Source organism: Ictalurus punctatus, chromosome 11 (genome assembly GCF_001660625.3).
Source record: "Ictalurus punctatus breed USDA103 chromosome 11, Coco_2.0, whole genome shotgun sequence".
NCBI classification, from domain to species: Eukaryota; Metazoa; Chordata; class Actinopteri; order Siluriformes; family Ictaluridae; genus Ictalurus; species Ictalurus punctatus.
Window position 1 is genome coordinate 7,820,799 of NC_030426.2, and position 14,724 is coordinate 7,835,522.

At 38.6% G+C, this 14,724-nt stretch overlaps 3 protein-coding genes across 4 annotated transcripts in view; all 3 read left to right on the forward strand.

The window, feature by feature from the left end:
* The window catches only part of LOC108272125 (mucin-5AC), a 119,039-nt gene that overhangs the window by 18,853 nt on the left and 85,462 nt on the right, over positions 1-14,724 (forward strand). The gene's annotated exons all lie outside the window — the stretch shown is intronic.
* On the forward strand, positions 661-5,835 carry arfrp1 (ADP-ribosylation factor related protein 1; the record flags this gene model as incomplete). The annotated part of the gene is given in 7 exon segments (NM_001200931.1): positions 661-996; positions 1,149-1,236; positions 1,318-1,400; positions 3,521-3,602; positions 4,097-4,167; positions 4,681-4,781; positions 5,701-5,835. Coding segments are annotated over 7 exon segments (606 nt in total). The 5' UTR covers positions 661-903.
* Positions 7,548-13,306, forward strand: stmn3 (stathmin-like 3). Its single transcript, XM_047158632.2, has 5 exons — positions 7,548-7,919; positions 10,800-10,895; positions 11,118-11,296; positions 11,605-11,796; positions 12,974-13,306. The coding sequence occupies exons 1-5, from the start codon at positions 7,667-7,669 to the stop codon at positions 13,031-13,033; spliced, it is 780 nt and encodes a 259-aa protein (XP_047014588.2). The 5' UTR covers positions 7,548-7,666; the 3' UTR covers positions 13,034-13,306.

The window sequence follows — 14,724 nt, forward strand, 5'->3', positions numbered from 1 at the left end:
ATTTGGGTTATCATTTTGTCACAACTGACTGAAATCATTTTAATGACACGTTTGATGATTTGGGACACATATTTTCATCGGTTTAGGCCGTTATTTTCATTACTAATGACATTCTCAAAACATTATTTGTTTTTAGCATACTTATTAATGGCATCAATAAATCACAATTCAGTAACAGTACTTGGAAAAATCTCCAGTTTCATCGTTAACGTTCCAAAACTGTATGAGCACAAGAAACGAACTTAAATTAACTACATATTACGATGTTGACTTAAACAACACTCTAAAATTCATTTCTTTACAGCAACATGGTTTGAAAATCTTCAAAATCTTCCAAACTCATAGCCACTCCCTCCCCTCTCCTCCCCCATAAAATTATACGTTTTAAATAATTCATGCATGAAATATTAAGTATTGAATCTGGAACTTCTAACAGAATAAAGGCTATCCTGCAGTCATCAAACTCAGAGCCAGTAGTCTCAAGTACAGGATGTAGCTACAGTAAACGACATTTTCTGACTATTCCTATACAGTGTACACGCTAGAGCACTAGGTGGCGGTATACATCTCTTCTGTTTGTTCACGCTCAGTTAATAATGCCACAGAAGAAGCAAGACACTACAATTCCCACAATGCATTACAGTCAGCGTTGTCATAACGGAAGTGTTAAGCTACTTTCGAGAGGACATAGTTTGATATACGTTCGCCTATTTCCGCTTTATTTTTCTACACTATTATTTATATATCGACTCTTTTTTTGATGTATTATTCTTCAGCTAGTAATACATTACTCGTGTGTACTTTATTGTTGGTGAGCTAGCATGAGAGTCCGTTTAGCACAAATGAATTTCGTTAATGTGATGTGAGCTTCGGAAGGAAAAGTCAAGTTTGTTACCTTTCAGGATGTACACCTTGTTGTCAGGTCTTTACAAGTACATGTTTCAAAAAGAAGAGTATTGCGTTTTGATTCTTGGGCTCGATAATGCTGGCAAAACGGTGAGTTTGTTATCCTGCTTTGTTTCTCTACTACTTTGTTTATCTGACTAGTCGGTATGATGACGGATCCTAGCCGGACTGTGGTGAAGCTGCAGGTTAGAGCTCTCATTCTCACCCTGGAATATTGACTTGGCTTGTGGTTCATCCTGTAGACATTTCTGGAGCAAACCAAAACGAAATTTTGCAAGAACTACAAAGGAATGAGCCTTTCCAAAATCACCACCACTGTCGGTTTGAATAGTAAGTGGATTTCAGGTCTTTGTAGTGTTTACATAGGAACATGTTGCTTTGTATATGACACTGCATGTCTCTCCTGTACAGTTGGCACTATAGATGTGGGGAAAGCACGCCTGATGTTTTGGGATCTTGGAGGACAAGACGAATTGCAGTCACTGTGGGACAAAGTAAGAGCTCTATTTTTTTTCTCTCTTCTTCTCAATTATAGTGATTCCAAACTGGTACTAGATTGATGAGGCCACAGAGGCGCTTGAAAGTCTGTGAACCATTTAGAATTTTTTTAATTTCATTAATAAGTCCTAAAAGTAGATAAAGACAACCCAACTAAACAAATGAGACAAATATTATACTTGGTCATTTCATTCCATGACCAACGTGCAAGGATGACCAAACTACGACTTGCCTACTTTGGACACATTGCACGAACAGATCATTCACTGGAGAAGGACGTTATGATGGGACGCATCGAAGGAACAAGAAGAAGAGGAAGACCAGTAACCCGATGACTCGACACCATCAAGGCAACAACAGAGAAGACCTTGGCCCAACTTATCCAACTGGCACATGATCGATCTTCCTACAGATCGTTCATCCATCAAGTCGCCATGGCTCAGAATCGAGCCTAGGGCCTTTAACTAACTAACTAACATTTAATTCATGTGAGTGGTGAAAGTATGTGAACTTTTGCTTTCAATATTTGGTGTGACCCCCTCGTGCAGCAATAACTACAGCTAAACGTTTCCAATAAGTGTTGATCAGTCTTGCCCGTGATCTTGGAGGAATTTTGTTTTAGCCTGTTCCTCAGTACAGAACAACTTCAACTCTGGGATGTTGGTGGGTTTCCTCACATGAACTGCTTGCTTCATGTCTTTCCACAACATTTATTTTGTATTAAGGTCAGGACTTTGACTTGGCCATTCCAAAACATTAATGGTATTCTTCTGATGAGCGTCAACGACTCTTTCAGAGGGCCTCAGAAATCTCCTTTGTTCGTGCCATGATACACTTCCACAAACGTGTTGTGAAGATCAGACTCTGATAGATCCTTGTTCTTTAAATAAAACAGGGTGCTCGTTCACACCTGATTATCATCCCATTGGTTGAAATCACCTGACTCTAATTTCATCTAAACTGCTCATCCTAGAGGTTCACATACTTTTGCCACTCACAGATATGTAACATTGGATCATTTTCCTCAATAAATAACTGACCAAGTATTATATTTTTGTCTCATTTGTTTAACTGGGTTCTCTTTATCTACTTTTAGGACGGATGATGTTTTAGGTCATATTTATGCAGATATATAGAAAGTTCTAAAGGTTTCACAAACTTTCAAGCACCACTTTAGGTATCTGTCTGCTGAAAAAATCCAATTTGGTCTGTCTGACAAGTTCACAACGACCAAAACACAGGCTGAGCTGGTCAAACTGGAAGCCCATCTTTGCCAGCTGCTCACTGCTTTTAAAAACGATCGGGTTCTGAATTACTGCTACTATTTATTAACTATTCGTTCGTTCATTATCAGTAACTGGTCAGTGTCATGGTGGATCCAGGAATGAGGTTGGGAACTCACCCTGAATGAGATGCTAGTCTATTCAGAGACACATTCACTCACTCATTCAACAGGGCAATGTAAGAAGAAGCCTTTATTTGTTCCATGTGTATTTGTCACATGTACATTACAGCACAGTGAAATTCTTTTCTTTGCATAGCTTGTTAGGAAGTTGGGGTTCGAGTGCAAGGTACGGCAGAAAGGCCCAATAGTAGCTGCTTGGGCGGTGCTGGTCTTTGAACCCCCAACCTTATGATTTCTAACCCAGAGCCTTAACTGTTGAGACACCACGGCCATGTAGAGTAGTTAACCCACCTACTGGTGTGTTTTGAGGGGTGGGAGGAAAATAGAGAACTTGGAGGAAACCAACACAGGCAGGACATGCACAGAAACTCTACACAGACAGTAATCTGAGCTCAGGATCGGACCAGGGGCAGTGGAACTGTGAGGCAACAATGCTACCCGCTGTGCCACCAAGCTGCTCCTCTCTGTAGTCAAGTTATTTAGAAAAGTAAACAACAGTAAGGCAGTTGAAAAAGCAAACATTTATTGGGCAGTTAAACGTATCAGCTGGCAAAGATGTTCTACCAGTTTGATTTGTTTTGGTAGCTGGTCTGATCAGGCTGGATTTATTCACTTGTTTTGCTCTGACAGAATAAAAGTAAACACATTTTTATCCCATGAGCCTCCATTAGCCCTGTTTTATGTCCTGTTTTATGTCCCGTTTTCCTTCAGTACTATGCAGAATCTCATGGTGTTATCTATGTAATTGACTCCACCGATGAAGAGCGTCTGGCTGAGTCTAAGGATGCCTTTGGTGAGTGTGAAGTCTGTACTAAATGTCCATTAAGTCAAGACTGGTTCACTAGTAGTTAAGTAGGTGAAGTACAACACTGGAATTATTTTATTTTTTTTACTCCTTAAACCTGCCTCACATACCCATACTTGTATACAAAGCCATGCCCCTAAAATCTACGGTGACCGGCAGAGTTCATGTAGATGGGTGCTAGCATACTCTGACCTTTTGGTTTTGTCCTCTTGGGCACTTTCATACTGATTTGACATGTGAGAATGGTCAATAATATCCTGTTCCCAGGAGGGTGTTTTTTTTTCTTTTCTTTTTTTTTTCCTTTCTTTTTTTTTTTCTTTTTTTTTTTAAGCGCTTATGTCCCTCATGTCCAACATGGAAAGTAAATTTGTAGACATGGCGTTAATGTTTATTGCTCACTCTTATAGATAGTTTTACATAGTTTTGTAAACTTTTGTTTTCTGTATCAATGAGAATTTCTTGCTGATGTTTTCCTTCCCCAGAGAAGATGATTAGTAGTGAGGCTCTTGAAGGGGTTCCACTTCTGGTGCTTGCAAATAAACAAGACGTAGAGGTACGCACTCGTGTAAAATGCTTCTTTTTTTTTTTTCTTTCTTCTCCTGATCACAGATTTTTGTATAAGCATGCTGCACTCCGGTGACTTGTTTTGTTTTTCATCACTAGGTGGGGCTCTATTTTCAAATGAAAGCCTGCCAACATTATTGAAAGTCTTTTCATGTTGTTTTGTTTACCTTGAATCAACACTTAAGCTAAAGTGATTCAGTCTAAAGTTTATTTATGATTAAACTTTAATAAGTCATACTTAAATACAAGCTCAAGCACTTGATTTTATTGAACATCATAAATCTAGAAAATGATAATGATGAAATGGTAGCCTTACATACTGCATGCCTGCAGGCAGTATATGTAGTTCAAATGTAACTTCTTGAAATTACTGGTAAATCATACCCAGATGAGGCCTGATCTGGTTACAAAATGTTTGTACACATTGTTGCTGTGTGGCATAGCCTATGTAAAATAATCTGGCAGTAAATTAAGCTCGAATCTTTTTTTTTTTTCTCCCTAGAATTGCTTGTCTGTACCTGACATTAAGACAGCATTCAGTGACTGTGCACCCAAAATTGGTAAACGGGACTGTCTGGTCCAGCCTTGCACTGCTCTGACAGGGTAAGCAACCCCCCCCCCCCCCCCCCCCCCCCCTTCTCTTTCTCGTGATCTCTCTTGCACTCTCAATCTTGTATTATTTAGTCGTGGCATAAAAATAGAACCACTCTCCCCTCCCTGTTTCTAAAAAGGAAAAGATGCATTTAATTTTTTGCAGGATTATCACGGAGATAGTTTACATCATAAAGTGTAAATTGTCACACACGTTACATGTTCTAAAATACATGCAGTGCTGTGAAAAGTGTCAGAAATCCTAATTTCTTCTGTTTTTGTGTCTCTCTCATACTAAACTGTTTCAGAAATCAAAACAAAGTCTAAGATAAAACAAAGGCAACCTGAGTAAACACAAAATACAGTTTTTAAATGTTAATGTTATTTATTGAAGCAAAAAAAAGCTATCCAGTTTTGGTGTGGTCTAGTCATATACCTGACTTGTACAAAGTGAGTTGCTGTGGCAGGACCTTAAACAGGCAGTTCGTGCTTGAAAACCCTCCAGTGTGGCTGAACTAACGCAGTTCTGCAATAAAGAGTGGGCCAAAATTCCACCACAGCGCTGTGAAAGACTGATCTCCAGTTATGGGAAGTATTTGGTTGCAGCTATCATTGCTAAAGGTGGCACAAATAGATTTTAAGGGGCAATTCATTTTTCACATGGGTGATAGGTGTTGGAAAACTTTTTTTTGCTTCGATTAAAAAAATTAATAAAAACTGTATTGTGTGTTTACTGAGGTTGCCTTTGTTTTATGTTGTATTTCGTTTGAAGATCTAAAAATATTTAGTATGAGCTATATACAAAAACAGAAGAAATTAGGATGGGGCAAATACTTTTTCACAGCATTGTGAAGTGTTGCAATAATTCAAATGTATCTCGTGTTATTACTGTAATTATTTATATACCTTTTTATCCTGTTGTTTTTTTCAGTCAGGGGGTGAACGAAGGGATTGAGTGGATGGTGAAGTGTGTGGTTCGGAACATTCATCGTCCACCTCGACAAAAAGACATTACATAAACTGTCTCTGTGTGTGTGTGTGTGTGTGTGTGTGTGTGTGTGTGTGTGTGTGTCCTGATCTTTTGATGTGTGGGAAATCAGTCCAGGTGAAGTTTACCCATCTTCTTGTCTTACACTAAAGCACCAGCTAAGGACAGTCATGTGCTCTTGTGTAAAGTGGACTGTACATTCATGTTAATTTTTTTAAATATTTTTTTTTTAAGTATACATTAAATGAAAGACCATTTGCTTGATATGAATTCTGCTGTGGTGCAGATGCTTATATTGGAGCAAGCCTCTCTGTTCAGAAGGATGAAAGTATAAAAAAAAAAAAAAGGTTTATTTTTTTCTTTATTAACACTAAAATATTATTGAAATAATCTAGACATTCTACAATAAATATGCACAAATATGAGTCTCTGCCCAGCAGGTTACAGGGTTTTTTCATTTATTTTGGAACCCTACCACATCAGATTTTTTTTAACAACTTCTATAAATTCTGTAATAAACACCGTTGTTGAAAACGAATTAAACCTCTGTGACCTCTATTTACTAAGTAAATAAGAACCCTGGGGATTTGAACATGCAGGAAATGATTACTTTTCATTTACAAGTAGTATTGATTTGCTTTCCAGGATCAACTGTAAGCCTGAAACCAGTCATATAGTGCCAATCGGTGGGTGTGTTTTATTTGATTAAAGTTATGAGTACGATTATTACACAGTCCCATGTGAGTGTTTATCCTTCTGTCTGTGTCAAACTTACTGTAACTTGTGCTGATTCCTTGTGCTGATTGGTGAAATCCCGTGAGTCTGCATCTCTTTTCCTCTCCTGTTTTCCCTTGGTGCAATCCTTCCCCTGCTTACTTGCTTTAGAGCATTCAAAAAGCACCTCCCTTTTAATGCAGGCAATGTTCTGGATCTTTCTTAATTAAACACTGACAAATATACAGGCACTAGCTTCACCACAGCAATTAAGCCTTATGAGCAATCACCGATTTACTGTATGTAACACAGGAAGAACTGAAGAATGACATGAGATTTTTTTTACATTTTTTTTCTTTGGCAGCATGTATTTAACAATGGCACACCTTTTAAACTTTGTAGACCATATGGAAGATTAAGAAAACAACTCGCAACGCCACAGTAACTTTAAAGGTCTGATTATAGCTTTATACATATAGCATGTTGGTGTACATGTTTGTCTCAGTCCTGTTCAGAGAACAGGAAGAATCTCTGCCTTACACAACTCTATTTAGATAGTTACTGTAAATAAAGTTGTAAAGCCTGCTTATCTGAGCTAGATTTTAGCAAAGGGCTTCCTTATTCAGAACAACGTGACTCCAGCCCACTTGCAAGCCGTACCTAAAATGTGATCTCGCACATGAGTTGTTTATAACGACTGTATTATGTAACTGCTTTAGCTGATGAGCTCAAAACTTTCTACATTCTACAGTATTAGTAACGTTCATAGGTTTGTAGTGATTTCTTACAGGAAGCTTAGTAAAAGTGATCAAAATCAATGAAAGCCACATTATGTATGTAGGCTATACTACTATACATCATATATTAAACCACAGCAATCGTGATTTCAAGGTTTTGAAGAATATGTGTGATTAATCATAATAGTACACTAAGAACACCATGTATTTAACTTTGGGATGTATAAACATGCTGTAATAAATGCTTTGTCTCACCCCTTGTAACTCTAATAAGAAATGCATTTTGTTATTATACCACACTACTGACTTGATTTTTATGTTGTGCTGTGTGCTTGCGTGTGTGTGTGTCTCTGTCAGAGAGAGAAACTCTTTATGTTGTAGGTTGCATAATCTGCCCTTTGTTTCCTAGACAACAGCCCTGCATTCAGCCCTACATTTCCCCACGCACCTTCAGTGAAATGCAGTTGCACTATAAAAATTGCTTCGCCAGATCTATTACCTCCTGCGCACCCTGTCCCCTCCCCTCACTTTTTCTACTGCTCCATCTCCCCTCCCTTTCTGTCCCTTGCTGCATCCCTAGCTCAAAAAGAAGAGCACCTCGACATCACCTAAGTCACCTTCTCTTTTCCAGCTTGCACTTCTTTCTCATTCTCCATCTTCTTGTCCACCATCTGAGCAAATCCAGCTCTGTGATGGATAACACCATGTCAGGTAGGGCCCAAAACAATCTATTTTCTAATGAACGAGGAATCTGCATCATCTAAGCCTTTATGGGGTATCTCTGGAAAGCTGTGCAGGATGATATATTATCACAGAACTTAAAACTTCCATTTAGTTAACGCTGTAAAAGCAAAATTTGAGAGTGGAAAATATATAAACCTAATGCTATGCTAAAAGCTAAAAAAAATTGTAGTGTCCTTAATTGTGTTGCATGATTACATTGCAGTTTTCTACGGCAGCATGCCTGGGGCAATTTTCAGAGAATGTATGTGCGTGCTTTCCGTCTTGACAAAGAAACTGGGGTTATCTAAAATCATACGTCAGTGTAAATGTCGGTCCTTGAAAAACACAGTCTTGCAGGAGTACCACCCACTCGGCCTTCCTTCAGGGAGAATTTATTCAGCACCTGCTCCTCATAAATGGTATCATTCCAGTTTGCAGGCTTATTTTAAATCTTATTTATTTTATTTTATCTTAAGTTTATATATTATGAGACTATATGGCTGTGACCTGGCAGTGATAGACACTTGCTAGCCAATGATTTACGTGCCAGTATTGGAATATCCATTAAAAGTCTAATGTTTGGAAAACATAATACTTATGGATTTTGTATCTTAAAAGTGTCAGTTTTGGTATGTATTATTTGCCATTTATAGATTATTGGCACATTTTTGCATAACGTTATAACGTGAATAATTGTACCAGAGCCCAGCTCAGTAAAAACATTGGACTTTGAATATTTTTGCCACCCTGAAATGTCACCTCTTTACTAAACTCACTGATGATAAATAACATAAACAAACACACACCACCCTGCTCTTAGTTCACAGAGTGCCACGAATATCCTTCACCTGAATTGGCAGAAATGTTTTTGTTCAACTTCAGTAACTGCTTTAGCCTGGTTTGGTGGACCATTCCCATCGTCAAAGGAATGTTGAGCATGAGATAGGAATGAACCCTAAATTGGATGCCAGTACATTGCATGGCATCACACACTTCTCCATTATATGGAATGAGGTATAGAACAGGTCTGAATGGATCATGTCCATAGATATAGACAGCTGCAAGAAGCTGTGGCTGAAAGACTCTTTGGTGCCTGCTATGTCACCATCATCACCCTAGGATGCAATGGTGGACAGCAGTGGTGAAGAAAAAAATTGGGCATTGGAGGAGTTTGGATAGGTCTTGACTTTCAGGATAGGCCCTGAAAAATGTTCTGGCATTTGTTCTGGCATTTCTGGCAAACCAGCTAGCATGTCAGGAGGGGGAAGCGATACACAAGCTTTGCTGAGCAAGTGTGGGGGAGTGTTGACCTCTACTGGGTATATTCCAGAACATCCCAGTTATTTGCAGACTATGATATACATTTGGCTGATTGCAAGTTTGAACACAGACCTGCACTGAAGCGTTTCACTCTTAACATGAAACGGCTGGGATGAAAATCTGCACCTCCAAGGCCAAGCCATGGTTCTCTCTGGAAAGAGTGTGATGCTCCCTTCAACTGAGGGGACAGACCTTGCCTCGAATTGATGAATGTACGTTCTTTTTTTGTTCAGACGTGATGAAAAAAGATAATGTGAGATTGACAAACAGATCGGGTCAGTGGTAGCAGTTGCAGTATTAGTCTATGATGATGAAACAGGAGCTCAGTTTTTGGACAAAGAACAGTTTTTGAACAATAAAAAACTGTTTACCGGTCAGTCTATGTCATTATACTCACAAATGGACACAATCTGTGCTTAATGACCAAATGATTAATGTCCCAAGTACAGGTGGCAATAAGGTTCTTCCACGGGTTTGCATGGCTTACCTCCTGTTATAGAGAGAAGAGCTCAGCAATCTGGGAAAGTGTAGAGGTGCTGCTGATTGCCTCAGAACTAATTCATGGCTTTCACAGCAATAGCAGTGAACACTTTTGCAATCACAACTTTGCTATTTTTTCTCTATTTCTAAATAGGCTACTTTATGTAGATTCATGGCATATAATTATAATTAAGTTCATTTCAGTTTCAGGTTATAACAAGTTCAGGGGAGGGGTGTGTGTGAATATTTATGCAAGGCACTGTATTTCTACAACTTAGGATGTCTGATGATTCCCCAGGAATAACTGGATGCTGTGGTTGGGGCTGACCTTCACAGCCTGTTGTCACCATGAACCAAAATAGAAAAAGTAGAACGAAAACAAAGCAAAGAATGAATTAAACAATTTTTGCCTACCAATAATTCTGGAGTTTACTGTACTTTACATATAAACCTAGTACAAATGTGATTTTTATGAGCATAAGTACTTTTTGTGATTGCTGCTGCCAAAAATGCTTTGAGATGCAGAGTTTTTTTTATGCTTTATTGTGGAAAACAACTTTTGCGAAATTGCATATATATTTGTGTATATTGCGAAATTGCAATCGCACCTTTCAGCTCATGTTCAACGCACGTAAATCGAAGAAGGCTTTGGATGAATGCGCGTCGTGATTACGTCATATGACGTGTCTTGGCCCAAATTTGCAGAAAATACGGGGTAATTGTGAAAAATTGCAAGCGCCTCTGAATATTCTGGAGTTTGCTGGATTTTGTGTTCATTTCTGTGATCGCAAAATCTTTGAGGGACTGCTCACTGCTGTGAAATGGAGTGAATCTGAGCCTAACTAATAAATGCAACATTAAATCGTCATTGCCTGAGAAATGCCTGATAAATAATCACACTATAGGCAGAGTTTAAATGCCAATATGAGATGTATATACATTAAATGTTCCATACATTTTAAATTTGTAGTTAGCCCTTAAAAATGTCTTTGTACATATCTACTGTAAATGCTGGTATCTGTAAATATCTGTTAAACGTTTGAATTCTCTGCAACTCCTCTTTCACAGCCTATTCTGAAAAGCTGAAGGAGATGTCAATGCTGTCTCTCATCTGCTCCTGCCTATATTCTAAGCCTCATCATCAAACCATCAGCCGCTTTGACGGTATGTGGTGCTACTCTTGATTTATAACTTTGCTGTGGATACCTAATGTTATATATCAGCTAAACTAAATCAATTAGGACATGTTCTCCTACAATATCAGTGTGCTACCAGAGAAAAGTAAAAAATAAATAAATAAAAACATGCTGCCATATAAAGAACTGTACAATGTAAAATCGAAAGCATAACACCGAGTGACATCGCTTTGTTGGTTTCTTTCTGTAGATATGGAGGTAAAGTCCCTGAATAAGCGAACATCTGGCCAGGCTTTTGAGATCATCCTGAATAGTCCCACTGATCTGTCACCAGACAGGCCTCAGAGCCTGTATCTGGCAGCCCACAGGAAGGAGCCCTCACTGGAAAACCTGCAGAAAAAACTGGATGCGGCTGAGGAAAGAAGAAGAGTAAGGAGAATCAGTTTGACATTGATAATATAAATTAGCAGTGACTGTTTGGTAGAAGGTTTAGTAAACTTTGAATTCATGACTGATCGTTATAATAATTTCTACTCAATCAATAGAATCATTCCTACTCATGTTCTGCAAATATTTTAGTTGAAACCCAATTCAGTTCAGTCTTATTTATGTAGTGCTTTAAACAATAGACAATGCCACAAAGCAGCTTTACAGCAAACCATTTCCACTGCCTTTGCCTCTTTGAACTGACATCTTCCATTCTACTTATCTCTGCTTCTACCCGTCTCTGGCTACAGAGACTGGAGAAGCAGATTTTGAAGCAGCTGTCAGAGAAGCGAGAGCATGAGAGGGAGGTTCTCAATAAGGCCCATGAGGTTAATAACAACCACAGCAGATTGACAGAGGAGAAGCTCAATCACAAACTGGAAGTGAGCAGTGAGAATCGCACGGCCCAACTCAGTGCTCTAAAGCAGCGCCTGAGAGAAAAAGTAAGCATCACTTCTGTGTTTGTTCTAGTTCTGCACATGGTATAAGCTCTTTTTTCTACATTTCTAGAGTTATACACTACAAGAATGATAAGTCTTTTACGTGCTCTAGCCTCAGTTGGCTCCCCTCTGAAGGAAGGACATTATAAATGGTAATTTAAAGGTGCTTTCAGGCTTAGTACATTTGAGTGTTTGTTTGAATCAACCCTTGAGTTTTTACACTGTATCAACTTGCACTATGGCGAAGGAGTTGCTAACTTCCCCATGACTTAGCAATGCTAATAGTCTGGATACTACCTCCTTTCAATTCCATGACCTCCATCCAAACCTCTCTTTAAAGCACATGACAATGCCCCTGTGCACAAAGTGAGGTCCATGAAGACATGATTTGCCTTGCCCGAGTGGCCTGCATGGAGCCCTGACCTCAACCCTACTGAAAACCTTTGGCTTTAGGAACAACTTTGACCTCCTAACCCAACATCAGTCCCCAACCTCACTAATGCTCTTGTGACTGAATGGACAAATCCCCACAGCCATGCTCCAAAATATAATGGAAAGCCTTCCTAGAAGATTGGAGATTGTTATAACAGTAAAGCAGGGAATAAATCTGGAATGGGATGTTCAAAAAGCTCATGTGAGTGTGATATTTAGGTGTCCACAAAAGTATGATCATATATGGTATTTTAGTCTAAGCTTTTTAGTCTTATATCAGGTTATAAAGATAGTTTACCTGAAGTGTTCTTTAAAATCACTTACATTAGCTTTAATAAGATCATCATTCAGGTGAGCACATGTTAGCTGTGCTGTTTCGAAAAACTGGCATATGTGCTTTTCAGCTCAATAAGCCAAAAGGGAGCAAATCTACAGTATGTACTATGCTTGGTCCATATGACCCATGCTGCTTAGCCTAGCTAAACTATAAATAGCCTGGCTAAAATGAACAGAAAGTAGTCCCATAGTGGTAATCACTTCCTTAATGTGATACTGTGCCAAAACTTCATCTTAATTTGGATCGCATTGCGGTTGATTTCGTCTACACCCGAATTCAAATAATGTGATTGCCTCTAACCAAAACAAACAGAAGTGGCATAGTTTCATAACTGAAAGAAATGATGTAGGCAGGAAAGCACCCACATGGTTTATGGCATAAATTAATTATATAATGAAATCTTTTTTCCAGGAGCTACATGCCACAGAGGTACGCAGGAATAAGGAGATGCAGTCTGGACTCTCTGGCTAAGGCAGACACTACATCTTTCTAAGACCTACCAACCTTCGGTTTGGGGGGGGACATCTAATGGTTATTCTAAATGCCTGAACTTCATAAAAAAAATCAACTTGCTTCACATTTACAGTGCACTTTCTGAAATACTCATGCACATACTAGTGATGAATGAAAATGTATGGATAATCCCCTGTAGTTTTTTTTCAGTCTCTTAAAGCAATATGACACTTAATTGAATGCTAATGACAATAAAATGATTAAAGTGAAGCAAAATGACTTCATAGAAAATTTTATTTGTGACTCTCATTTGTAAGACTCTATTTGTCATACTAGCAAAATAATTTAACATAGTCTAAGATCTTTTGACCTTCTTACTTGTGAAAATGATGGAACATCTGTGAAACCTTACATGCATTAAATGATCAATGAATATGAAATGATCTATGAAGCTGGTTATTGTTAAAGAAGTACAATTATGAATATTACTTAAAATTCCATTAGAAATTCTGTCACGTTAGTTAATATTAGCTAGCTAGCTACTGCTGTGAATTATATACAGTAGGAGTAGAAGTTTCTTCCTTTTTCCTACTTGAAGACTACCAAATAATAAAATTGGTGTGCACTTATTTCATGTACAGATTTGGTTGTAGGATTAAGAGGCTTTGGTATTATGCAAAGGGAATGAATGAACCAAGCAGAACTTAACCTTTAAACACTACCTCTTCATGAATGTCACGGAAATTCCGATGCACGAAATAAGAGTTTCTAGCCAATGCCCCATAAGAATATGTGTCAAAGTGTGTGTGCATTTGTGATGCTGACATATATAGAAGTCATTGTAGTAGGTATATTATCTAAAGCTGCCCTCTGGTCATAACCACTTCACTGTATTGACACAGGATGAGTCAACCCTACAGCTTTTACTTTGAAGATTTAAATAAAGAACTTCTGTAGATCTTAAACATCATGCAAACTGAAGACGGTGACAGCAGTGATGGTGAATTGATTATGTTAGAGATACTGGACAGCAGTAAAAAAAACTATACTGAAAGAGCTTCTGGATGAGGACAATGGTTTGCAAATAAAAGTACAGGAGTGTCCATTTCCCCCTTTTCAAATTAACAATATTAATGACAGTAGAGTGATGCATGTGAAGTAGTTCCAAGTAGACTTCAACAAACTTGTAATGCGGCAGAACAACAGTGTCTGTGAGTTGGTCCTGGAAAGGTTTGACTCAGGCTTTGAAAAAACAACGACTTGACCCATTTTATAGACAGACATCAAAGGCAGAAAGAATCTGGGGCGATCATTCCCCTGGAGATATGGTGAGTGTAGAGATGGTGACCAGTGAAACGTTCCCCAAAGGGAAGACTTAAGTGTTTGAGCGTGCATATTCATCCCAAGAGTTTGGCTGTGCTATAAACAGCAATAATTTTCAAGTGGTCACACCTATTAACATTTGCATCCCTAAAGTATACACAATATGTACAAAGTGTCCGTAGTATATGAACGGGTGTGTGAATGTGTATGTGATTGTGCCCTGTGATGGATTGGCACCCCATCCAGGGTGTACCCTGCCTTGTGCCCCATGCTCCCTGGGATAGGCTCCAGGTTCCCTGCGACCCTGTAGGATAAGTGATATAGAAAATGGATGGGATGTAATATAACTATTTGGATTGTGTTGAAAAAGAAAGAAACCACTGGTG